The sequence below is a fragment of the Hippoglossus hippoglossus genome, chromosome 23, assembly GCF_009819705.1.
Source record: "Hippoglossus hippoglossus isolate fHipHip1 chromosome 23, fHipHip1.pri, whole genome shotgun sequence".
NCBI classification, from domain to species: Eukaryota; Metazoa; Chordata; class Actinopteri; order Pleuronectiformes; family Pleuronectidae; genus Hippoglossus; species Hippoglossus hippoglossus.
The window spans coordinates 58326-86226 of record NC_047173.1 but is presented as its reverse complement, the minus strand read 5'-3'; the positions used below and the strand labels follow the sequence as shown (position 1 = coordinate 86226).

The 27901-nt window shown below is 43.3% G+C and overlaps 1 protein-coding gene and 1 long non-coding RNA gene across 2 annotated transcripts in view; one reads left to right on the top strand and one right to left on the bottom strand.

Annotated features, from left to right (window-relative positions):
• Window positions 1-1722: 1722 nt before the first annotated feature.
• On the bottom strand, window positions 1723-26286 carry LOC117757498. Its single transcript, XR_004613131.1, has 3 exons — window positions 25776-26286; window positions 5553-5563; window positions 1723-1733 (listed from the first exon to the last, which is right to left on the bottom strand). It is a non-coding gene; the product is annotated as an uncharacterized LOC117757498 (long non-coding RNA).
• The window catches only part of LOC117757496 (acyl-CoA-binding protein-like), a 34575-nt gene continuing 25876 nt past the window's right edge, over window positions 19203-27901 (top strand). The window contains exons 1-2 of the mRNA XM_034578714.1: window positions 19203-19373; window positions 21192-21309. Coding sequence (XP_034434605.1) covers window positions 19359-19373; window positions 21192-21309 — 133 coding nt within the window. The 5' untranslated portion in view covers window positions 19203-19358. The remainder of the gene's footprint in view (window positions 19374-21191; window positions 21310-27901) is intronic.

Genomic DNA, 27901 nt, shown 5'->3' with positions numbered 1-27901 from the left:
GCCGTGCATCTTCCGCTCTTGCAAATATTTCACAATAATAACCCCTTTTTAAACAAGGGAATGGAATACATCAACCGAAACGCTCGAGTTGCAACCATTTGTTTGTGACATAAATTCATCAGATAAACATTAAAAATCAGTTGAAAGATCATTTTCTCTGTTTATTCTGCTGTGAACCACAATGTTAATCTCTCTATGACACAAACGTATTTACATCACTTCCCGAACCCGTTTCAAAGTAAAAGCACTCCAGCGTTTCACCTTCTGAACGGACAGGTACAGGGTGTGTTGATGTGGTAGGGTTGTAAGTTTGAGAGAGTGGGAGAAAATAACGCCGGGTTTACACTGGACGCGGAAGCGCCGCGCCGCACAGCGCCAAGAAAAGCCAGGCGCCTCCTTTCTGCCCCCATGTTACTCAATTGTGCTGTTCACATTGTGCGCCCTGCACCGATGGTTTCGGCGTCAAGTCTATTTTTTTCCGCTCGCCGCGAGCGTATCGCGCCAGGACACACTGAAAAATGATTTTAAATGATATAAATGATCAAATATGCATCCCATACTTTGGATTCCCCTTCTGTTGTCCTGGAGTTTCAATTTCCCAGATTTTTCCCCTCACATTATTAAATTTCCCCATCTGCCCATCCACTACAAGCACACAAGCAGACAGACAAAGAGAGAAAGAGAGGGGTGGGGTGGGGGGGCTATGAAGACCATCATCATTTACCCCCGAACCCCGACATTGAACGGGTACAACAACAAGCGGAGAAAGCAGAATCGCGGGCTGACCGGCGCGGAGAAATGCGTGTCCGGTGTGAACAGCCAGGCGGCTGTGTGCTTGAGAATGGCGCGGCGCTTCCGCGTCCGGTGTGAACCCGGCGTAAGAGATGAAGAAGTGGTCAGAGACATGAAGTGGGGTTACAGTGAGGTTAGATGTAGATCAGTTTCTGGTGAAAATATAGTCAAGCTTTGTGAGTAGGAGGGGAAAAACTCCATTTGGGGGAGATGAGTAAACCTGTACCACCACCCCTACCAGTGGGTCTGGGTGTGTGGGTGAAAGAGAAGGCAGAGGAGAGAGCAGCTGGGGTGGATGTCAATCAATCAATCAATCAAATTTTATTTGTATCGTCCATATTCACAAATCACAATTTGTCTCATAGGTCTTTAACAAGGTGTGACATCCTCTGCCCTTAACCCTCAACATGAGTAAGAAAAAACTACTAAAACCTTTTAACAGGGTAAAAAGAAGGTAGAAACCTCAGAGAGAGCCACATGTGAGGGATCCCTCTCCCAGGACGGACAGAAGTGCAATAGATGTCAAGTGTAAAGGAGAACATCAGTTGCATTGATTAGAATAAACACTTTGTAGCATAACTGAAGGTCAATGAATTGATGGATTATTGTCAGTAATGGCCGAGTATCTGAGGAGAAATATTATATATCAAGCAGTCTTGTTGTAATCATAGTCCATGGTCAGCAGCCACCACGATCATGATCCACCATCAAGATCGGATGCCACTATAGTCCACAGTCATTGTCCACTGCCGCCATCAGGATCCGCCATCAGGATCCACCATCAGCTGCCACCTCGGTCGTGGTCCACCACCATTATCAGATGCCAGCACGATACAGAATCCGCCATTATGATCACGATCTCTGATACGCGATCCACAGATCATAATCCACAATGTGGCCGCAACCGCGGCCCTGGATCTGCGGACGATAAGGCAAAGGGACTCCGGGGAAGAAGTCAAGTCAGTAACATGCATTGATGAGATATTAATTTATTTGATGTGATAAGGATTGAGAAGAGGAAGGAGAAGCTGGGAAGAGAAGCTCCGTGTGTAATGTGTCCCCCGACATTGTAGACCTATATAGCAGCATAACTAAGAGCAGGTCTAAGACAAGCCTGGACCAGCTCTAACTATAAGCTTTATCGTAGAGGAAGGTTTTAAGCCTACTCTTAAATGTACAGATGGTGTCTGCCTCCCGAACTGAAAGTGGGAGATGATTCCATAGGAGAGGAGCTTGATAGCTGAAAGCTCTGGCTCCTACTCTACTTTTAGAGACTTTAGGGACGACAAGTAAGCCTGAATTCTGGGAGCGCCGTGCTCTAGTGGGTTGATAAGGTACTATCAGCTCTTTGAGGTATAATGGTGCCATATTATTAAGGGTGTCACAGCCCGGCTCAAGGATTGTGACAAGGAGGGAGATGACACGAGTGGACTGTTGCTCTTTCAGGTTTTTATTAACAAATTAAATTATACTCAACAACACAACGTGTGTCCACGAACAAAAACAGAACAGGATGCTGCAGTCAGGAGTCAGGGAGATCCAACCTCGTCCCGCCAAGAGCGCAAGACCCAGAGATGAACGTGGCAAGGCCTTTTAACGGGCACAGCACACCTGGCCGAGGTGTGCCCTGATTAATACTGACGTCACCCCCACCTACAGCTCAGGGGAAAAGAGAACAGGGACACCTAGTGTCCAGGCGAGGGTGGAAGGGGTCGTCACACCCCCCCCCCCCATAAGAGAGGGGTTCCCACCGGGAATCCCACATACATACACATAACATACCAATGTTTATTTGGTAATACCAACCATTGTACCAACAATACCATCAGGGTATATCATTTCTCAAATAGCTCAAATTAATATTACAAACTAATTTACTTAACAATTTGACTCTATTTTGTAGTTTACAATACTCACCTCTATAGTCCACTCACTCTGCTCCCTGCCACCCAGCAACTCCCGACGTCTGGAGAAGCACTTTTAAGCGAGGCAGAGGAGACAAATAGTTGACTGAGAAGACAACTGTAAAATACTCAAGAGCAAGGCGCTCGAGACAATGCATCCGCCACAATGTTCTCAGAGCCCTTGATGTGACGAATATCCAAACAGTAGGACTGTAGAAAAAGGAACCAACGCATCAATCTGCGATTAGGGCAAGGCAAGGAATGAAGAAAAGTAATGGGATTGTGGTCAGTGTATATCAAAATGGGAGCGCTAGAATCAACATAAACTTCAAAGTGTTGTAACGCCCAGATCAGAGCAAGACTTTCTTTTTTTAATAACAGAATAATTGATTTGGTATGAATTGAACTTTCTGGAGAAAAAACTCACAGGGCGCTCAACCCCATCACTGTCACCCTGAAACAACACAGCACCTGCACCTACGTCACTCGCATCCACCTGCAAGGCAAAAGGACGGTTCATGCAGGGTGCCATGAGAACAGGGGGTGAGCACAGAACTGTTCTGACACTATCGAAGGCTTGTTGGCAGGAACCTGACCAGATATATTTGGCTCTAGCCTTCAACAGATCTGTTAAAGGAGCAACAACAGACGAGAAGTTCCTGCAAAAACTTCGGTAGTATCCCACCAAGCCCAAAAAACTCATGAGCTCTTTCTTGGTGGTCGGCACTGGATAGTTTTTAATTGCAAATACCTTTGCCTGAATAGGCCGCACTTGCCCTTGCCCAACCACTTTACCCAGATAGGTAACAGTGGCCTTGGCAAACTCACACTTTGCCAAGTTGACAGTTAGGTTGGCGTCACGCAAGCAGTCAAATAGCCTTTTAATTCGGCAGACATGATCTTCCCAGGTATCACTATAAATCACCACATCATCAAGATACACAGCACACCCCTCCAGCCCAGACACTACCATGTTCATAAGGCGCTGGAAAGTTGCCGGTGCATTCCTCAATCCAAAACTCATCACGGAATAGGAAAACAGTCCAAATGGGGTAATAAAAGCAGAGATCTCTCTCCCTCTCTGGGACAGCGGTACTTGCCAATATCCTCTGAGCAGATCAAATTTGCTAACAAAATTAGCTGAACCAACCCGATCTACACAGTCTTCCATGCGTGGCAGTGGATAAGCATCAGGTTTTGTTACACCATTTACTTTACGGTAGTCAGTACAGAACCGAGGACTTTTATCTGATTTATCCACAAGCAAGCACGGAGACGCCCAGCTGGAAGCTGACGGTTCAGCAATGCGATTGTCTAGCATGTACACTATTTCTTTCTCCATTACCTTACGTTTTTCCTGAGATATCCTGTAAAACCTCTGGCGGACTGGTTGTGCATCACCTACATCAATGTCATGCTCCAACAAGTGTGTACAAGTTGGAACATCATTAAACAAACACATATAGTTGTTGAGCAAAACAGACAACTCAGCAGCCCGTTCACAGGACAAATGGCCAAATACCGAACCCAAATCATGTAGTGACTCTGAATTTTTCAACCGACCACGCAGCCGGCTTTCATCGGGTGGAACCACACCATCTTCCTCCTGTACAGACATCTCAGCTGCAGGTGAGCGTCTACCAACAGTGTCTGTCATTAGCACAGGTTTCACAGTGTGTTGCGGCACACTCTCACAAAATGGCGACTCACGAGTATAATAAGGCTTTAAGAGATTTATATGGCAGAGCTGAGTTGACTTTCTACGTTTTGGCGTAGACAGCAGGTAATTCTGCTCAGACAACTTGCGCAAAACTGTAAAAGGGCCGTGGAATTTGGCTAGAAACGGTGAACACACTAGTGGCAACAAAGCCAGAACCTGGTCACCTGGACTGAAGTTGCGAGTCTTGGCCTTACGGTCATAAATATTTTTCATTTTCCTCTGAGCAGATGCTAAATTGTCCCTCGCTCTCTCCCCAGCAACATACAATCTATGCCGGAAACCATTCACATAATCAAGCAGATTAAGGGGTGGTTCAGATTGAACAATTTCATCATGCAGTAATGTTAAAGGTCCACGCACCGTGTGACCAAACACAAGCTGGTTTGGACTAAAACCTGTACTCTCCTGAAGTACCCCTCTGGCAGCCAACAACAACCAGGGTAAACCTTCCTCCCAATCCTGACTCAACTCTACACAATAGCTACGCAACAGAGATTTGAGTGTTTGATGAAACCTTTCCAACACCCCTTGACTCTGAGCGTGGTATGCTGAAGCCTGATTATGTTTTACACCCAGCTGTTTCAAAACCTGGGAAAAGAGAGTGGATGTAAAATTTGTGCCCTGGTCACTCTGGATCACCTTGGGGATCCCAAAAACAGAAATAAACTGTGTTAAAGCCTTAACCACGGATTTAGAAGTAATGGAGCGTAACGGATATGCCGCCGGATATCTCGTGCTCTGACACATTACTGTCAGCAAGTAATTACTTCCCGACTTTGAGCGTGGTAAGGGACCAACACAATCTATTATTAAATGCTCAAAAGGCTGAGAAATGGCAGGAATGGGGAAGAGAGGAGCCGGCTTAATGGTCTGGTTTGGTTTACCGGTCATTTGACAGGTGAGACAAGTTTTAATATAGCGAGATACATCCTTCTTCATGCCTGGCCAGAAAAAATATCTGAGGATGTATTCATAGGTTTTACGAACACCCAAGTGTCCCAACTGATCGTGTGAGGTCCTCAGTACCTCTTCACGAAACTTCGACGGAACCACAACCTGAAAAACCGGATCACCGACACAGTTAAGCCCATGAGGAACCCATTTCCTCACCAACAACTGATCCTGACACAGATAACCAATAGCAGCACTCTTCACATCAGCATCTGATAGCACTTTTTCAAATAGCCCACTAAGTGAAGGATCAGCTTGCTGCACAGTTGCCAGTACGGTGTGAGAAACTGATAACAAAGAGTCAGGCATGGACACAGAGCAGGTTCCAGTCCCCTCTGTCATGCTCTGTTCGACTTCAGGTTCTGCCTTCTCATGGCACCTAGCTCTAGTAACTGCACAGACCGTGAACACATCCGGGAAACACTGTGCACTCTCATCCGACTCTGTAGTGACAGAAGGAGAGGATGTCACCACCGGAGATGGCGGACAGCTAGCCCACACACGGCTACCACACAGATCATTCCCCAGAATAATATCCACGCCTGGGATTGGCAATGCAGGGCGCACCCCCATGGCTACTTCCCTCTGTACCAAGCCACAGTCCAGTGCTAACTTGTGCACTGGAACAGGCAACACAGTCAAACCCATTCCCTGCATCAGAATGTAATCTCCAGTGTCAGTGTGCTGAGAAAACGGCAGCACAGAGCTCAGAATATATGAATCAAATGCTCCAGTATCTCTCAGGATTTTCACTGGCACCTTTACATTACTGCCCACTAACGACACTTGACCATCAGACACAAAAGCAGAATAATCAGATTTAACTTGGGTATGCTCCCCTGAAGGCTTCACCTGTTCACGTGGAGCATCAACACAGCAAGGAATAGCACAGTGAGAGTTAACACCCCTTGGACTTAGTGTTCTGACCGGAGCCCTCAGTGCAACGGGCCTCACATGTCCGCGACCAGAACCACCTTTAGCCCCTGATTTAATAGGACATTCGGCTTTCCAATGTCCTCTTCCTTTACAATAATTACACACTTTATTCGGATCAAACTGCAGCTGAGAGCGCGGGGACCTCTCTGGTTTATAAGTACGCGGGTTGCTTGCCTCTTGCCAGCGTTTACCCGCCGTGCGGAAATTACGCTCGTCCCCTCGGGAGCCAGTATCATCTGGAGCCCTGTACTCACTGTACCCGCGGTGCGTCAGTACGTACTCATCAGCCAGAGCAGCGGCCTCCGTCGCGGTTTTTACTTTACGCTCATTTAAATACATAGCTATCTGAGAGGGTACCGTATTTTTAAATTGCTCCAGAACGATTAAATTACACAAATCGCCATAACTGTCCACGCTCAGTGAATTACACCACCGATTGAAATGAGTGTTTAGGTCTCTGGCGAACTCCATGTGGGTCTGTTTATCTGATTTCGCCCATGATCTGAATCTCTGGCGATATGCTTCAGGCACTAGCTCGTATTCTTTTAACACCGCAGCTTTAACCATCTCATAGATCTTACTATCAGCAATACTCAGCGCGGAGTACGCCTCCTGAGCCTTACCTGATAACACGCACTGCAACATTGCTTCACTGGAGAAATTCACACAGTTGATCGGCTACAACCTTCTCAAGGATTTTAGACAGGAAGGGGATATCGGTCTGTAGCTGGCTACAACCTCCGGGTCCAGGGTGGGCGTTTTGAGAAGGTTTGATTAAGGCTAGCTTAAAGGACTGTGGTACATATCCTGATGATAAGGATAGATTGGTTGTATTCAATAAAGTACTATTTATTAAGGGCAGAATTTCATTTAAGCAACTTTGTAGGAATTGGATCTAAGATACATGTTGCGGGTTAAGACGATGAGATTATTGAGGTCAGCTGATCAAGGGTGATCAGAGAGAAGCTGTCTCAATAATTAGTAGGATTCTCAGCTGTTCCTGCGATTTCTTTGATTGATGATCAATAGCATCAATTGAGGGAAGGAGATGGTAGATTTTATTTCTAATAGTTAGAAGTTTATCATTAAAGAAGTTCATAAAGATATTGCTATTCAGGGATGTGGAAATACTGGATTGAATGTAGCCGTGACTCTCTGTCAGCCTGGCTACAGTGCTGAAGAGAAACCTGGGGTTGTTTTTATTTTCTTCTATTAATGTGGAGTAGTAGGCAGCTCTTGCTTTGTGGAGGGCCTTCTTTTATACTTTAACACTATCTTTCCAGGATGTGATTTTAAACACAGTGTTTGGAGCACTAATTCCTTTCTAGTTTTCTTGACGCTTGTTTTAATTCACATGTGTTGGAATTGTACCAGGGAGCTAATTTACTATGTTTCACATGCTTCTTTTTTAGAGGTGCTATGGAGTCTAATGTTAATCATAGTAGGTCTGCAGTGCTATCAACAAGATGGTCAATCTCAGTGGAACTAGGGTTTTTAAAGAATTATATTCAGGGTTGATACTGAGTTAAATGTATCTGGAAGTATTTCCTTAAATTTTTCTACAGTACTATCGGGAAGATATCGGAAAAAGGAGTTTTTCATTAATGGCATGTAGTCTGATTATATAATTATAATATAATTATGGTCTGATAGAATTGGATTATGTGGAAGTACTATTAGATGTTCAATATTGACACCATATGATAATACAAGGTCAAGTATGTGGTTACAACAATGCATGGGTTGGTGTACACACTGAATGAAACAAATTAAGTCTAATATTGAAATTAATACAACATTGTTATTATTATTATTATTATCAACATGAATATTAACGTCACCTCAGCTGTGCCAATCATCTGTCCCTGGTTCACCTGAAGGTGCTCTGGTGAGTTACCTCCACATACCCCTATTGCCAAACTCAGCCAGACGACCTTGATCCGTGGACAGGACCAGGAACAGGGGCTGGCGTCTGCATCACAGCTGACTGGGGAACAAACTGGTAAGGATCCTGATGATGATGCATTCTACGCATTAACCTTGCGTCATAAGATAGTTCTGGGTCTACATGTTTGTTGTTAGTTTGTTCTCAGAGCCTTTGATGTGACGAATGACCAAGCAGTATGATTGCAGAAATAGTACCCAACGCATCAATCTGCGATTAGGGCAAGACAAAGAGTGAAGTAATATGATTGGATTGTGGTCCGTGTAAACAAAAATGGGAAAACTAGAGTCAATATAAACTTAGAAATGTTGCAATGCCCACACCAGAACAAGAGTTTATTTTTCATGACAGAAGAAATTTACCTGGTACGAATTAAACTTCCTGGAGAAAAAACTCACAGGTTGCTCAACACCATCACTGAAACAACACAGCACCTGCGTCACTCGCATCCACCTGCAAGCCAAAAGGAATCATTCATGCAGGGTGCCATGAGGACTGGAGGTGAGCAGAGAACTGTTTTGATATTATCGAAAGCTTGCTGGCAGGAAGCTGACCAGATATACCTGGCTCTACCCTTCAACAGATCCGTCAAGGGAGCAACAACAGAAGAAAGGTTTGTTGTAGTACTCCCCCAAACTCAAAAAGCGCATGAGCTCCTTCTTGGTGGTGAGCACTGGATAGATCGCAATCGCAGTTACTTTTGCTTGAACAGGCCGCACTTGCCCTTGCCCGACAACCTTCCCTAGATAGGTAACAGTGGCCATGGCAAACTCACACTTTGCCAAGTTCACTGTTAGGTTGGTGTCACGCAAGATGCTGGTACATTTTTCAATCTCCAAAACTCGTCAGAATATGAATAAAGTCCAAATGGGGTAATGAAAGCGGTGATCTCTCTAGCTCTCTGGGACAGTGGTACTTGCCAATAATCTCTGAGCAGATCAAATTTGCTAACCAAACTAGCTAAACCTACCTGATCTACACAGTCTTCCATGCATGGCAGTGCATGAGAACCTGAGGCTGATGTCCACCACCTAAGCTGAAGGTATGTCATCTGATGAACTTTGAAGTAATAAACTTTTATTTTGATCATGTAGAAGTCTGTGAAGGAGTTAACCTGGCACATGACTTTACATATCTGTGTATTTGTGTAAAACTTTCCTCTAGGTCACATGTGTCAAACTCAAGGCCCGCGGGCCACATCCAGCCCGTGAATGAATTATCTTTGGCCGCATGATAAAATCTATTTACTATTAGAGCTGGCCCGCCGGTATATCGCACACACCACCATAATACTACAAATCCCACAATGCACTGCCCGTGTGTCGGCACGTCAATCGCGGGCCCGTGAACGCGCCTCACAGTCTGTATTACATACCACTTGTGTCAACTTTCAACTATCCCTCTCCCCAAAAAATGGCTATACGAAAGGTGGAATTTGAAAACAGGAGTTTTCAAGACAGGTGGGAGGCACAGTATATGTTCGCGGATGTAAAGGGCAAAGCTGTGTGTCTTCTGTGCGGAGACAGTGTGGCTGTAATGAAAGAATACAACATAAGAAGACACTATGAAATGAAGCACCAAGACAGATACAAGCATCTGGACATGACACAAAGGCTACAGAAGGTAGAGGAGTTAAAAAGAAGTCTGGTGTCACAGCAGGCTATGTTCACTAAAGCCAAATCACAAAGCGAGGCTGCTGTTAAGGCCAGTTTTATTGTGGCAGCAGAGGTTGCAAAATCAGCCCGGCCCTTTACCGAGGGGGAATTTGTCAAAAACTGCATGATTAAAGTTTGCGAAGCCGTGTGCCCAGAAAAAAGGCAAGCATTTTTAAATGTGAGCCTAAGCCGAAACACCGCTGCTGACCGTGTGCGTCACCTTGCTGCCAATCTCCAACAACAGCTTGTGGGAAAGGGAAAAGATTTCATCGCATACTCCCTTGCTGCAGATGAGAGCACCGACACTTCTGATACTGCCCAGCTGTCAATTTTCATCCGTGGAGTGGACTCAAGCCTGTGCGTAACAGAAGAGTTTTTGGGATTACACCCAATGCATGGCAGAACTACGGGGAAAGATCTCTTTGAAGAGGTGTCCAGATGTGTAGATAAAATGGGGCTGCCGTGGGATAAACTTGTGGGACTGACAACAGATGGAGCGCCTGCGATGTGCGGTCAAAAGAGTGGATTGGTGGGGAGGATCCGAGAAAAGATGAAGGAGGAAAACGTCACAAGTGAGTTGACAGCTTATCACTGCATCATACACCAGGAGTCGTTGTGTGGCAAAGCCTTGAAAATGGAACATGTGATGAGCATCATAACATTAGCGGTTAACTTTATCAGAGCCAAAGGTTTCTGGAGGAGTTAAGTACAGAATATGGTGACTTGCCCTATCACACAGAGGTGCGATGGCTAAGCCAGGGAAAGGTGCTGGAAAGATTTTTTGTGGAAAGTGGCGTTTCTGTGTGACATCACGAGCCACCTGAATGCGCTCAACCTGCAGCTTCAGGGGCGGGGCCGTGTCATTACTGACATGTACGCTACAGTGAGGGCTTTTAAAACCAAGCTGCGCCTGTGGGAGACGCAGATGCTGCAGGAAAACTTGAGCCATTTTCCGCACTGCCAAACAATGAAAGAGCAGGTCGCTGCCTTCCCAACTACACAGTTTGCTGAAAAACTCGGCATACTTGGTGCTGACTTCACACGGCGATTTGCCGATTTTGAAGCCCAAAAAAGCAGGTTTGAACTGCTCAGTAATCCATTTGCAGCTGACGTGGAAAACGCACCATCAAACCTCCAAATGGAGCTGATTGAGCTCCAATGTAGTGACACACTGAAGGCAAAATATGAGTCTGTGGGCGCTGCAGAGTTTCCACGTTTCATCCCCGACACAATGCCCCAGCTGCGCTCCCAGGCTGCTCAAACGCTCTCTATGTTTGGCAGCACATACTTGTGTGAACAACTGTTCTCTTTGATGAAGATAAACAAAACTTCACACAGGACTCGTCTTACTGATGAGCACCTTCACTCAATCCTGAGGATTTCCTCAGCTCAGAGCCTGACCCCAGACATTGATGAACTTGTATCCAAGATGAGACACCAAGTGTCTGGCTCAGACCAGTGAGCATCACAGAGCAGCAAACGGTGCTTTAACGCAGTTTCATTTTTGCATTTTTTTTTTTCTTGCTACTACAGGACATTTGAAGTAAATTATTTTTGGCTGTTGTTTGCCTGTAGAAAATGTTTTCACTTGAAATTACTCTGGAAAAACTGCAGATAGAGCCATAAGCAATTAATGAAACTGATTTTATTACTTTTATTTTTATTTATTTATGTATTATTTATTATTTTTATTTTATTTATTTCATAATTAATGTTGTTTTATAGGCAATACTCTATAGGCCTTGTTAGTTCCAGGTTCAATATGTGCACTAAGGTTCTTTCAATAAGTTTTCAATAAACGTTGAACCCGTCTGGCCCTTGACTTTTTAATTTCGGCCCACTGTGTATTTGAGTTTGACACCCCTGCTCTAGGTGACTCAGACAGCTTGCACCAGTGGATGTCCAACATGAGGATACAGAACTGAACTCCAACAAGACTGAACACTGAGAGTCATCACTTCAGCACTGACTCCAGGTAAAGACCTGTTTTCATAACTTACAAAAAAAGCAAAGTATTTTGCTCCCATACTTTCTCTCTGTCTCTGTCTGAAGTGCAGGCTGAAGAGTTAACAGGTGGGCAGCCAGGCAGACAAGCAAGCTACGCAAACTAGAGTTACAAAAACACATAGACTTACCACAAAAAAGTGAAAATTGACTTGGAGTTTGATGGCCTGAACTGAAATTAACTCATTGGTTGCCGGAACGATCTGGCGACGAAGGAATGGGACGCTGAAGCTTATGTAGAGTGGTTGAATGAGGATCTGATGTGCCCGATGAACCAGGTGGAGGGAGGTGTCATCGCCACACCCAGGACACACATACGCTAACTAACATTCTGTGGCATATGACGATGACTCTGGGGTATCACCACGCCAGAGACTAACCAGTTGCTTTTCTGCATTATTTAATTCTCTTTTAACACACCTGAGGAAACATAAAGTCAAAACTAAACATAAATTGCGTCTCTTCCCATGTGTGTCTTTGTCTCTCTCTCCCCCCTCTGGCAGCTGGGCTGCTGCCTTTTGAATCCGGGGAGAGTTGATTGGCTATGGGTTAATGCTGTGCTCGATAATGGTAACCCTGACCACCCTCTCCGCCTCATACTGGCTGAGCACCTTCTCCAAGTGGCGTGTAACGTGATGTGGTAAAGTTCATGATGGGAGAGAATGTAATGAAGTGATGAAATCTTGCAATTGTAGAGGCGATCATCCAGCTGCCCTTACATATTAAGGCACAAGTCGCCAGAGTAGGGAAGGAAAACAATATATCCTATGCAGGGGCAGTGAGATGGGTGGAAGTGTCAAGTCTGGCTAGACGAGTGAGAGCTGATTCTATTATCAGAGATCCAACGAGGGGAATTGTTTTCTCCACTAATGATGATTCAGTCATGGTTAGCAGAAATATGTTATTAACATAAAGGTGCCTTATTTAGTATTTCTAATGATGTGATTATTAAAGAAGAAAATAGTTATATCTGTTTATTTCTCTCTAATGAGGATGTGATGAATTTCAGCTCCTGTGTATTAACACATGGTCACTTTACACTAGTTTTAATTTTCAGCTGAAAGAAAGTTCTCAGACAACTTGGTTGCTTGCTCATTTTATTCTTTGTGCAAAAACACTCCAACAAAAAAAGCAAACACTGCGAGATTGGCCAGCGGATCAAGTCAGCCACAATTAGACCAAGTCCAAGTCGAACGCACCTAATCATTCACACACACACACACACACACACACAGAGGAGGAGGAAGGGGCAGACCATGACATAGCATCTCCTACGAAAATCAAAGTGGGGCATGCTGCACTATTCAAATTCCTGCTCTCATGATTGAAATGGGAGAGATGCCATTAGACATTATAACCTTGGATTGAAATACTTGATGAAAACAAAAGGTCAAAGAGAAGAATTTCCATGAATTTCTTGCTGGATCAACACTGGGAAATCCTGGGAAGGCAGAGAAAAGTTAAAGCTGAATTTGGATATAACCTAAAATCTTAGCGAAGGAAATTTTTATTTTTTATGTTAATGTCTGCCTCCCAGTTTGTTCATAACATGTTCCATCATGGGTTATCCCAGAACCTAAAATTGATCTACGCATCCTGAATAATAGTAACTGATATTTTGCAAACATTGTTCAGGAATCATAGGATATGAGGTGGGTTTTAAATGGGTGTAGAGGGAAATGAGGAAGTACGTTATCTGCCAAGGAGGAGAATTTGCTCAGGAGAATAGAATTGAGCAGTGAAAGAATGTGGCAGAACTCATGGGAAAAAGAAAAGAAGGGGAGGTCGTACTTTACATTGCAACAAACTCTGGAAAAAGTTTGTGAAATCAGTTTTGATTGTAAGAGGAAAATTTCAGATGTCATAACTAGGTTGAGGTTTGGACATTGTGGGTTTAGAAGTGGGCTGGCTCTGATTGGGAAACACCATGAAGGAAAATGTGAGTGTGGCACATCAGAGTTTGACACATCACTCACAGACAGAGTGAGGCGACGACTGGGCTGTGAATGGTCAGGAGATGGCAGAGGGAAGTGACAGATCAGGAAGTGAGATGGGAATTGAAGTTGATGGCGGGAGAGGTGATATTTGGTGTAGTGCCGAAGACCAAAGCTCCAAAAGTAGACGAAAACGTAAAAAGAAATGTAACAAAATCGCCAGTGAAAGGGGAAGCGATTTGGATAATAGTGTCATAGAAACAGCAAGGCCACGAGAAGAATATAAAGTGATTATCAAACTGTCTCAAGAGGGAGCGTCGTTTGGTGAGTGGAACCTGTTTCAAATAATGAAATCTCTAAATAAACTGCTGAATGAGATTAAAGGGGCCAAGATTTTGAGAAATGGTGCATTGATGGTGTCATGTAGAGACAGTACACAACAAGGAAAAGCTATAAAGACTTCTATCTTATAAGACTAAGATAGAAGGCAAAAAAGTGCAGTGTTCACCTCCGGAAGAAAGACAATTTGTACAGTAGTGCCAGTTGACCAAATTAAAGATAAACTGGAAGGAGCAAAAGTAATTGAAGTAAAATGTCTCCAAACAACTAGATTTGGAGAAAAATGCAATAGCCTGTCTGTTATGATCAAATTTGAGGAGACCAGACTACCAGACAAAGTGTTTCTTGGATATATGAGCTATGAGGTCAAGAACTATATTCCTACCCCACTGCGATGTTTTAAGTGCCAAAAATGTGGCCACATAGCAGCAAACTGCAAAGGAAAACAGAGATGTGGTAGATGTGCAGGTGATCATTAGTACGTGAAATGTGAGGGAGGAGCAAAGATTAAATGTTGTAACTGCGGAGGAGAACACAGCTCAGCCTATGCGAAGTCGGTAAAAAAGCAGCAGAGGTACAAAGGGTTCAAATGTCGGTTGGGGATTTCATATGCTGAGGCAGTAAAGAAAGTGTAGACACAATCAGATGTGTAGGTGACAAGGAACAGCTACGCCACCTGTGGGGGAAGTGAAATACATGAAGTAAAGAAAGATACACTGATAGTGGGGAAAAAATGAATTTGTCCTGTTTATGGTAGAGGTGATAAATTGCTCATCGCAGACAGATAAAAAAACGGAGAAAATCAAGATAATTGTAAAGGCAGCCGAGAAATACCTTGGGATCAAAGAATTTAGTTGGAAAACAGTCGAAGGAAAGCTAAGCGGAGGAATCTCTAACTCTCAGACATGGATTGGTGGCTCATAACGATGTGATCATTGCCATTGGACAAGAATTTAAAAAGTTTCTGTCAAAATTGCCAGAAAAACCAAACATAATATGCATACAAGAGACATGGTTGAAGCCAAAATGGGATTTTCTTATACATGGATATACAACAATCAGAAATGACAGGAAAACTGGAAAATGTGGAGGGGTTGCAATTTTTGTGAGGAGTGGGCTGAGGTAAAATGTAAATAAGATAAGCAAAGAACAAGAATCAATAGTAATCAAAGTAAGACAGAAACAGACAACTTAGAGATAGTGAATTGTTATAATCCATGTTCAGACTGACACCTGAGATATTAAATGCAGCAAGTGGACCGGTCAATGGCAGAGTAGTATGGTGCAGAGATTTTAATTCACACTGTACATCATAGGGAAGCAATAATACAGACGCAAATGGGTCAGTAATAGAAGAGTTTATGGATGAAAAGCACTTAATGTGTATAAATGATGGAAAGGGAACGTGATACAACAGTATACAGAATACACAAAGTGCAATAGACTTGACAATTACATCTACAAGAATTGCTGGTATTAGTACTTGGGAAGTGTTGAACAAGTATACAATAGGCAGTGATCATTACCCAATATTAACCAAAATTGGAATAGAAATGCATCAAGATTAAGGGGTAAGAATACAAAGATGGAAATTAGATAAGGCAGACTAGGATGCATTCCAGATAATAAGTAAAAATAAATGTGCAAAACTAGCAGGAGAGAATATAACAGATGTGGTGAGGAAGTTGGTAAGAAAAAATGTTGGAAGCGATTATACAATCAGCAGAAGAAATTAATCAGCACAAGAAATTATTCCCAAGAGTACAGGAAGAAAAAGTAAAAGAAGTGTGCCTTCGTGGAATGAAAATTGCACCAAATTAATTAAAATGAGAAATAAAGCATTTAGCCAATTAAAGGCTCATCATACAATGGATGCATTTATTAAATACAAAAAAGCACAAGCAATAGTCCGGAAAACAATTCGAGTGTCAAAACGAACATGCTGGAGGCAATACTGTGATAAAATTGGGAGAAACACAACTGTCAAACATATGGGGAATGATTAGGAAAATGAATGGCATAAAGAAACATTTTGAAACACCAGTTCTAACGAGTGATAACATAAATGCAATAAATAATGCAGAAAAGGCAGAACTTTTAGCAAAAACATTTGTTAAGATTCAGAGCTCAGAAAACCCATCAGAAACAGCTAAACAATGCAGAGTAAATAATCTAGCACAAAACCCAGGAATAGTACATAAAATGGCTCTAACAGAGGAGGACTTGGATGAAACTTTCAGTAATTTTGAACTGAAGAGAGCCAGTTCTAATGCACAACAAACATGCCCAGGAAAAGATGAAGTATGTTACAGGATGTTAGATAATATGAATGATGGCACACTTGAAGTAGTGTTGAGATTATTTAATAAGATATGGGATACAGGTAAAATCCCAACAAGTTGGAAGCAATCAGTTATAGTTCCAATAATTAAACCTGGAAAAGATCCATCAAATCCATCAATTTATAGACGGATAGCACTAAAATCACAGTTAGGGAAAACCATGGAACGGATGGTTAATGGAGAGGTTAACACATCATCTAGAGAGCAAAAACCTAATCTCAGGATATCAAAGTGGTGTAGTGGAAAATTCTACTGACCAGTGTCTAAGGTAGTGGAAATCCCCCTGACCAGGTGTCTCACTGCTGTGATACTGTCTACCTGACAGGATGGGACCCTTATTTGGCAGTGTCTCACTGCTATGACCTTGATAAACAGGGTGTATGCCCTTATTTGGTGATGTTTTCTTCCAACTGGTACAGCGGACGGACGGACACAGCAGATAGACACAGATGATGATTTCATGTCTTTTTTTGTTCATATTATGTCTTATGAAACGCCTCTTTGTATAAGTTCTGGCTTTTGTGAACTTGGGGCCAGTTCCACTTTGAGCACCCGTGCTTGTTGTGTAACCTCTGCAGAGCTTACTATTAAAAAGACTCAAAGGCAACTCCAGTCTGAGAATTTCATTATTTCAAATCTCAAGATGAATTTCCATCACAGTGGATTTAGGAAAGAACAAGGAACAATGGACTCTGTTTTAAGTCTCGAATCAGTAATCAAAAAAGCCCAAAGCAATAAAGAAATGGTTATTGCTGTGTTCTTAGATATTGAAAAAGCATATGATATGCTATGGAAAGAGGGACTCCTTATCAAAATTCATGAATTAGGCATGAAGGGTAAATTGTTAAACTGGGTGTCAAATTTCTTATTAGACACCCAGTATTCTTTGATATAATGATTAATGATATTTTTAAACAGGTTGAGCAAAGCATAGGAAAATTGCTTTATGCAGATGATGGAGCACTCTGGGTTAGGGGGCGAAATTTGGAGTACTTAAAAAATTAAATGCAAACTGCAGTAAATATAGTGGAGGAATGGTCAAATAAATGGGGTTTTAGAATGTCAATAGAAAACTCATGTTTTACTAAACGCCACAAACCAGTTCAAATTCAATTATATGGACAGCTACTAGAACAGGTTGATATTGTGAGATTTCTTGGAGTTCACTTTGATGAAAAACTTACCTGGTGCTTACATATAGATAAAGTAAAAAATAAATGCAAGAAGATAAATAATATACTTCGATGTATGTCAGGGCGAGATTGGGGAGCTAGCAGAACAGCACTGTTGAATATTTATCAGGCTCTTATGAGAGCAGCTCTAGATTATGGAAGCATAGCCTACATGTCTGCTGCAGAAACCAACCTAAAAAAGCTAGATGTGGAACAAGCTCAGGCTCTCCGGATCTGCAGTGTAGCATTTAAAACATCACCAGTTGCAGCAATACAAGTTGAGATGGGTGAGCTGCCGTTAAGGATGAGAAGAGTGAAACATTATTTGACATATTGGGTAAATCTCAAAGGACATAATAAATCACATCCGCAAAAGGGTGTTTTACAGGAATGTTGCATAACAAAACCAAATGTTTTAGTTTCGGATGTATAGGAAACACCAGAGCACAAGATGTAGGATTAAACAAAATTAACATCAGTTCTACTGTTCCAATATCAGAGATAGCACCACGGAAATTTATGTGCATAGTCACCAGTCTGGAGCAAAAGCTGAAAGACAAAGACAAGAAGTTACCAAAGTGCAAAATAGTAGAAAACCATATAGATCAATAGCGGGATAAACTATTCATTTTCAGAGATGTTTCAAAGGAGCCAGAAAAAGGGCGTACTGGTGCTGCTTTTTCATTCCGCAGTTAGACATAACAATTAAAAATTGAGTCTCAGATCACCTGTCAGTATATACAGCAGGAACTACTGGGTATTCTGTTTGCATTGCAGTGGGTGGAGGAAAGAAGCCAGGCCACTGAGATTATCATAGCGAGATTGTCAGCAATTGCCAGTATAAGATCAATGAAATCATCATGCAGACAAGATATTACCAATGAAATTTTTCATATGATCCTCAAATTATATCAGAGAGGGTGCAATACCTCCTTCATATGGGTTCCAGCTCACGTGGGAGTGGAAGGCAGACATATTAGCAAAACAGTCATTAAAACGAACGACAATCGACAATCAGGTACCACTAAGCAAAGCAGAAATGAAAACAATCATTAACAAATACACTCACAAAACATGGCAAGAATACTGGGATTTAAACGACACAGGAAGACATTTGTATAAAATTCAAAAAAATGTAGGCACTGGTGAGAAGAGCAGAAGAGAGAAAGTCATTACCCGTCTGAGAATTGGTCATACACTATTAAATGATACACTTTATAAAATAGGCAAGCACCCAACTGGACTATGCGAATACTACAAACAACCGGAAACTGTCACTCAGGACTTAAAATAATTTAATTGTAGGTTATTTTTGTTTGTTTTTATTTATTTATTATTTATTTTTGTTTGTTTGTTTGTTTGTTTACTGCCGATCTACTGATCCACACTCCAGTCCAGAAGGGCGCTAATGCACCTATAAGCTGGTTTGCCAACCGCCAATAAACACTACAAGAAGAAGAACAGTAGAGGGCAGCAAAGCGCCATTGAAGCGTCTACTCTGCATAATTCAAAGAAGAAGAAGAAGGAAATGGTGGTGAGGGGAGGGCTTGCGTCCAGGGATCGATCGAGGCAGTGGTTGCTTAATACAAGGACCAGTGGACTACCCTTCCGCCTCTGTAGTGTCAGTTTTACGGCGAGCACGTTCCTTCGGACAGATACAAAAGATGGCAGACCTCCAGGTGCGTATGGATCTGGGCAACGGGTTGGTTTATAACGGTTTGTCCATATTTCATAGCGTCCAGCTTTGGTCTAGAGATCTTGGCTTTGCCAAATAAACTGAGAGCAAGTTTCAGGTTTGCCTCTGTTAATAATTTTGCCGTATTTAAACGTTATTATAAGACTATTGTATATTATCTGCACGTTGTCGGTGTTTGTGGCGGTGTTGGTAGTTGGAATTTATCCACCGTTGTCCTCCGCGGGTCACGTGTGTACGAAGTGTATGCTATGTTTTTTGATAGTAATTTATATCCAACGTGTTCCCCCTCAGTTTTGGTAGAATGGTGGACTGTGAACAACAGGTGGCCGGGAAGAGATCAGCCATGGGAAGATTTAGTTAACTTAACATCAAAAATCCATGTTTTTAAAGACGACAGCGTGGCATCTAACATGTTTTCGTATTAATGCTTGTTTCCATAGAGTGTATCAGTCAGACACACAGCCATATCTTTCAGCTGACCAGCACAAGATTTTTTGTAAATGATTTGGTCTTCAGACTTTCAGGGGCGACCTCTCACCTACTTACTGTAAATAATGGATACCAGATATTTGCTCCTCCTATAATCTGATTGCACGTTGTATTATTTTTTTAACGTTTGGATACTAACACCAACATCATATTTTTGTAGTGTTGTGGGTTTTAGAGTAAACATTGTTTTATGTCATTGTGTGTTATCAATGCACTTTTTTCACATAAATATCTGTCTTGCGTTTCCGGTAATAAGAAACCAAAAGAATTACTTGAAGCATGAATCAAAATCTGTTAACCTGTTCCAGATCATTTTACTGGGACCTTACAGTTTCTAATGTGGTCTTGGCTAACTTGGCACAGCTAATTGGGTTTTGTGTGAAGGAGTCAGAATTATTCTATGAGCTTATTGTATATGTAGTATTTTGCAGTTTCACTGCATTAATCTGCAGATTCACTCTCACTGGAAAGATTTGAGGGTGAGACTCATCATGTAATCAAAAAACTAATTGACAATCAGAATTAATATGTCATGAAACTCTATGTAAGGGTCACCATTGCCAGTAAGTTAGCCACACTCATTACATATGAAGCCTTTCCCATGTATTCCATTTACAAAACTGGGCACTGCTGTGTAGCTGATCCTGACCTCCAACGGGAATCAACAAAGTATCACATTATTCACATAGTGTTTTTCTAGTCTTGATGACCTCTCAATGCGCTTTACATTATGAGTCCCATTCAACTATTCATTCACCAAATAGGGGTCGGCGATACAACTTATAGTTAATATGGTTATTTCATTTTGTGAACAGTGACGGTATTATAACACAATACCACCTAAACCCTGATGTCCTGAGTATCTGCGTGTTGTGTTGTGTGTGGCAGGTAAATTTTGTCGCCTCGCTATCCCTGTCTGTTTCCAACACTTCACTCATCTCTTTAAGATTAGACGCTACTGTTCACGCTTTCATTGATCAGCTGGGCCTCTCCTATTTTACGTTGCACCTTGCATAAAGACTTTTACAGTGATGACAGTATTGTACAATCCATGTCATGATGATTTTGACACCTGTGTACTACCCACCCCTATTATATATTGTGTTTCTCTTCTATGTATCTCATTCTCACACTGCCAGCACTGGCACTGCTGGCTATTTTGGGGTTCAGTAGCTTGCCCAAGGACACTTTGGCATATGCACTGTAGGTCCTGCGGTATCAAACCATCAACCCTCTGATAAATAAAGAACTCTCTTCCATCTGTGCCACTGCCATTAATTGTTGATCAAAATTATTGTCCTTTCCTCTTTAGGCTAAATTTGATACAGCAGCAGCTGAGGTGAAGCTGCTGACGGTGAAGCCAACAGATGGTGATATGCTGCAGGTCTACTCCCTGTTCAAACAGGCCACTTTGGGTGATGTCAACACAGGTGAGACAGCAGATAATATGTGTATTAGATAAACGTCTACAAAATATTTCACCTTTTCTTTATCATATTATTTATTATCTTAAACATTAAGACTGCAAAACTTTAAGTCACGACTGAATGCAAGCTGGTGCTGGTTTGTGATATTGTAACTTATTTGAGTATTTCTAAATTATATAATATAAATAATATTTTTTCCACCATAGTATTGTAGGATCCATTGAATGAAAGAAATTCATGTAGAGAATCATGATTTAGTTCCTCCTCTACAATAAATGGCAACATCAAAGAAATGCCCGTATGTCTCTTTCAGTGATGCAAAAGCTGCTTCACAGAAGGCTCTGCTAGGGGTGGGGAAATAACCTCAAATTAATATCATGGTAATTTTCACTTTTTGGAAGTGACTATATTACATAACGTTATTACTTCATTTACAAGTATTGGTAGGAGAAGCCTGTCCTGTCTGGTGATATCTTTCATATTCATAACTAGTCTTGCTGTATATGACGTGACAGTGGTGCTGGACATTTGGGTCTGTTGCTTTGACTGTGGTGTATTGTAGTGGAAAGGTTTTCTACCCCTCTTTTCCTACTCCCTGCAAGGAAGAGTGGCACCTGATGTCCTCAGCATGCACTGTAGCAACATGGTGGAGATCGGCAACTTCAGTCTGGTCAACATGAGGATGACCTTCACCAGCTTCATCTGCACAGCATCTCATGTTTTCCTCTCAACTTAAGATGACCTGCAACTGACGCTCTCCAGCGATGTAGCATTGCGGATTTCTTCAGGGAGAGAGTTCCAGAGGTTGGGGGCTGTCTCCAAAGGTTTGCAGTTTGGTGTTGGCGATGGAGAGCACTCCTGAGTTAAAGGACCACAACCTTCTGAGCGGAGTGTCGGTGTGGAGGATGTCAGTTAAATATGGTGGGGCTAGGCCGTGGGGGGATTTATAGGTGAGTAGGAGGAGTTTGTACTTGATGCAGGCCTTGATCGGGAGCCAGTTGAGGTGAATGAGGGTCGGGGTGAGGTGCCCAAAGTTGCTGGTGGATGGAGTCCACTTTAACCTGGAAAAAAATCCAGGAACTTGGTGCAAAGGTCAGGGGCATCGGTTTGGTGGTGAATGGTTGTGAGTAGGTTTCTGGGGTGGTTTTGCTGGTTGACAATGAGGGAGGAGAATTATTGAGTCTTGGTGTGTGAGAGAGCTTCCTTGTATGAACGCACATGGTCTCTGTAGGCAGATCTTTTATAGAGCTGATTCAGTTGACGGCCGGAGGACTTCATGGCGCGAAGTTCAGCTGTGGACAAGGGGGCTGGGCCGGTGTAGGAGACAGTTTGGGTTTTGAGGGGGGCGAGAGAGTTGAGACTGAGGGATAGAGCAGTTTTGTAGTGGACGACCAGGCCATCAACCATGGTGCTGGGGGGATCTGAGGCCAGGTGTGTAGCCAGTAGGTTTGCCAGGGCTGGTGAACTCACTGTCTTGGTGTTCCTCGGTCGCGCCAGGGTGAAGGCGATGCATTCAAATGGGGTGGTAAAGTGCAAAGTGAGCGCAGGCAAGTGGGGAAGGAGGACACTGACAGGATATTCTGGCACGGTAAAAGGCGAGCATCGCAAATTGATTCTGCCCTGGTCCTGAAGCCGTGGCAATAAAATTCTGCAGCGGCATAGCAGAAACTCTTTAATTTAAAACCAAGTCAAATAGACTCTCCCCTCCTGTGGCCCATGCCGTGTGCCCTTCTGGTGGCACCACTCCACTCATCTCTTAAAGGGGCCATAGCATGCAAATTCCACTTTGTTAGTGCTTCTACACGTTAATGTGGGTATCTGGCATGTCTACCAACCCAAAAACTCGGGGAAGAAAACACTCGCGCGTTTTGTTATGGTTCCTCTAAGTCAGAAACGTCATGCTTGAGTGACTCGAATGAGCTTCCTGGGTTTTGTGTCGTAACAATGCACTGGAAGACTCCCTACATGGCCTTGGCCCACCCCCCACCTTTATACAGGGTAAAAAGGGTGCTGTTTTAAATGATCCTTGTGGTATTTTGACCAAAGTATGTTACAGACATTTCATTAAGACCCCAAGGAACCATATCAACTTGTGGTAAAATGGGCATGCTATGTCCCCTTTAAAGCTTGGACAGCGGTTTTTGACACTTTAATTGATGAGTTGGGCTGCTCCCTTTTTATCATGCACCTTGCAGGAAGGCAGCAGCTGATATAGTATGCTGATGTATTTAGGGTTGGAGCCCGAAGGGCTGGGCACAGAAGGAATCACATCTGATGCCAAAGCATCAGAGGAGCTCACCTTTCGGGTGAACTCCTCAAACGGTGCCAGAACACATCTTTTCCAGTAATGTCCACTGGTGAGCGTTGAGGTTATTAGGGAGCTCATATTCAGCCCCAAGTATTCCCAGAGCCTGCTTCTGTTCGGTGAGACTCTAGCATGTAGTACGTGCTGTCCCAACGGGTCTGCACTTCTTGCTGCATTCTTCTTACAGGCATGTTGAGCTGCACCTGTATGTCTTCCAGGCGTGAGTAGGCTAAGGCGGAATGTTTAAAATGTCCAACTATTTTACTTCCGACGGCCACCGCATCAGCTACACTTCTCTGAGCCAAAAGACCCTTGTTAACAGCCAGCTGAAAAGTGTGGGCAACACACGGCAGGCTAGGCAGTCCAGCATCACTCATAGCCTTGATCATGTTTTTGGCGGTGTCCTGGAGCACAATGTGAACAGAACTTTTACGAATGCCCCATGACTGAAGCGACTCAAACTGCTATGGCTTGGCTAGTGTGTGAACCCCAAAACTGTTTTGCTTATAGAGCGACTCTCTGTAGAGTAAAATCCTAATCAATCCACTGCACAGTTAAACTGATGAGAGACATTGGGCTCACACTGCTAGTCCAAATATCAGTGATGAAGCTGAAGGCCGAAATGTCATGCAACGTGCTTTTTCACGAAGTCATGCAGCTTTGGTAATGCAGTTTCTGGGATGTGGTGATGGCTGGGAATCTCATACTTCAGCTCCAGTACACTGAGAAGATGGCAAAATCCCGTATTATCTACAACTGACAACGTCTAGTCATCAAGAGCAATGTACTGGGTAAGAGCTTCTGTTATTTTTACTGCTCGTGGGTTGTCTCTGGACATTTTCTCTCGCTTCTCCAGGGTTTACTGCAAAGTTGGTTGTTGCTGTTTGCTGCTGCTAGCATAAGCAAACTCCTTTAACTTGGCATTGTGTTGGTTCTTGAGATGCTTTATCGGAACCAGTCTTTTGGAGAAAGTGCTCCGCTTCAAAAGAGTCCGGTTTGCAGCAAATGACGGAGCCAGCCTTCTTAATCAGCTTGTTAAGTCTGTTGGTGTCAGCAGATCCGATGCTGCTCCCCCAGCAGACCACAGCAAAGTACAGTGCACTGGCTACCACAGACTGATAGAAGATTTCCAACATCTTGCTGCACATGTTGAAAGATCTCAGCTTCCTCAGGAAATAGTCTGCTCATCCCTTTCTTGTACTGTGTTGGTTTTCCACTTCAGTCCACTGTCGATTTGGACGCCCAGGTACTTGTAATCCTCCACTGTGACAACATCCTCTCCCAGAATACACAGTGGCTGATTCAGAAGCAGATGATTTCTACCAGCCCACTCCACAAAACCGTCCACCAGCACTCTGTAGTCACCCTGCCTCCCATTACTTATACACCCAACCACTGCAGAGTCATCAGAGAACTTCTGCAAGTAGCATGACTTGGAGTTGTACTGAAAGTCAGAGGTTTACAGTGTGAAGAGGAAAGGCGACAGTACAGTCCCCTGCGGAGCTCCTGTAGTACTCACCACCACTTTAGACAGAACACTGAGGTCTGCCTGTCAGATAGTCAGTAATCCAGGAGACAGTGGATGTGTCTACCCCCATTGCTTGCAGCTTCTCCCTCATCAGAACTGGCTGGATGGTATTGAACACACTGGAAAAATCGAAGAATGTGATTCTCACTGATCTAGATGTGAGTGGCCTCATCATCCAAACTGATGAGGCTGGTAGGCGAACTGTAAAGGGTCCAGCGATGATTTCACCTGTGGTCTGAGGTGGGCCAGGACCAGTCTCTCCAGTACCTTCATCACAGGAGATGTGAGGGCAACTGATCTATAGTCATTAAGGCCAGATTGAGTCTTTTTCTTGGGGACTGGAACCAGGCAGGACGTTTTTCACAGCACCAGTATCGCCTCCTGATTAGGGCTGCAACTAACGACTATTCTGATAGTCGATTAATCTATCGATTATTGAAACGATTAATCGACTAATGGGATTATGAATCACACAAATTCTCAATTGCTCTTATTTAGCCATCAGCTTTTAAATTTAGCTTGAGGTTGTTCGCGGCATGTGATGACTGAAAATAAAGACAATAAAGATCGAAACTTCATTCAAAAATTTCTTTTAATAAACTTTGCTGCATATTAGGGTACTATTGATCCAAAAACAAAGAAAATTCAAGTTTCCCTTTTTCCTGTGAACCAAGAACAGGCCAAGTGCTGATACTAAAAATAAATTAAAAATCAAGTATCCATTTTTTCTGTTAACAAAAGGACAGGGAAAGTAGCAGCAATAAAAACATCAACAAACAAAACTATAGTCTTCTTCGGACTGCATAATTGTGATTAAAAAAGACGTTTGTCAGGCAATAGGATAACATTACGCTTTTAAACTCGTTAAAAAAAAAGTTTAAACCATATTTTTGTAATGGATTCTAGAATCCTGTGCACAGGTATATACGTTTATATAGCCAGCTAGATAACAGGCTATCTTACCGAGGCGAGTCTGCATCATCTACGTTGCGATGTCAAACGTGCCTCCTCTTCAAATGCTCGTGTCCTGTTTCCATGGAAAGCAGGTCCGCCTTACAAATATTGCAGGTAGTTTTTTTCGGGCTATGTTAAGGGTGAAATTCTCCCGTACTTTTGACTTTCTGGTGCGCGATGGTGTTGCAACGGACGCCGCTATACTGAGTGGATGGGAGAGGAGATTGGCGTCGGAGGAGCGGAGCCGACGGGATGGAGTGTGTTGATTGAGGAGGTTGGTGAGGTATGAGGGGGGGCCTGATTATGGAGGGCTTTGTGGGTGAGGAGAAGGACTTTGTATTTGATGCGTTGTGGGACAGGGAGCCAGTGGAGATTCTGGAGAACAGGGGTGATGTGGTCGCCGGAGTGGGTGAGCAGCCGAGCAGCAGAGTTCTGGATGTGCTGTAGTATTTTGGTTGATGTGCCATAGAGAATGCTATTGCAATAGTCAATTCTGGAGGTGATGAAGGCATGGATCAGAGTTTCAACAGCAGAGGAGGAGAGTGAAGGGTTGAGACAGGCTATGTTTTTAAGATGGAAAAAGGCAGCGCTGGTGATTTGGTTAACGTGATGTTCAAAAGAGAGGTTGCTGTCAAACAAGACTCCGGGGTTGCGGATGTGTGGGGAAAAATGAAAGGAAGGAGTTTCACTTGCTCACTGTGAAGGATATGGAGGTGTTGTCCCTGGGTTTAATGAGTTTGTTTATTGTGGAGAGAGCCTTGGGGTTGGAGGAGCCAGAGTGTATGAGGTGTGAGTAGTGGGTGGACCAGGCTCAGATGTCAGTGTGGGCCTGGAGATGGACTGTTTAACCAGTTTTCTTCCAGAATCTTTCAAGCTGGCGCTTACGGGATTTCAATTGGTGGAGTTCAGGAGTATACCAGGGAGCTGAGTGTGTGAATGAGACAGTTTTGGTTTTAATGGGAGCCATCTGATCGAGACAGGAGAGTGTGTCATTTTAATAGTTGACCAGATCGGAGGGATTATCAGACAGTGGGGGAGGGGAGGCAGACATTGTAGTGGCAAGATAGGCTGAAAGAGTTGTGGGGGAGAGTGTTTTCAAATTTCTGAAGGATATCTTGCGCTTATCTTTTGGGGCGGAGATAGGGATATCAATGTCCATGGTGATTGCCAGTTGGTCAGAAATATTGAGGTTTAGGCTGGAGAGTTGATGTATTGTGAGACCAGTAGCACAGACCAAATCCAGGATGTGACCACGGCTGTAAGTGGGGAAGTTGATATGTTGCGTGAAGTTGAAGCAATGTAGCAGTTCCAGACATCCGGTTTGACGCATGGTGAAGTAGGTCGCAAGCCGGGAATACTCTGTTCACATTCGGTCAAAATCCTTTTTTAATCCGTTTAATTCCATTCAACTATTGGTGCTAATGCTGACTTTAGCAGAGAGTATGAAAAAGACGAATGGAAAAACAGGCCAAACGGCAGACCAACAAGATAAAGAGACAAAACAAGCCGACACAGATAAGCTAGCAGAACAACCGGACTCTGAGGCTAGCAACCTGCTAACCCTGCCAGATATGGAGAGATTGCTAACGTCCATGGAGGAACGCATTATAGCAAAACTTTCTGCTCAACTGTCGGCTGAGAGAGCTATTATCGACCAACACCACGAAACCATTCAACAGTTGGAAACCTCGCACAACGACATGCATACAAGACTTGAGAGACTTGAATCCTCTTGTGCAGCGCTCTCGGAAGACAACGAAGAGCTGAAAGCTAAACTGGATGATCTAGAAAACCGATCCAGGCGAAAC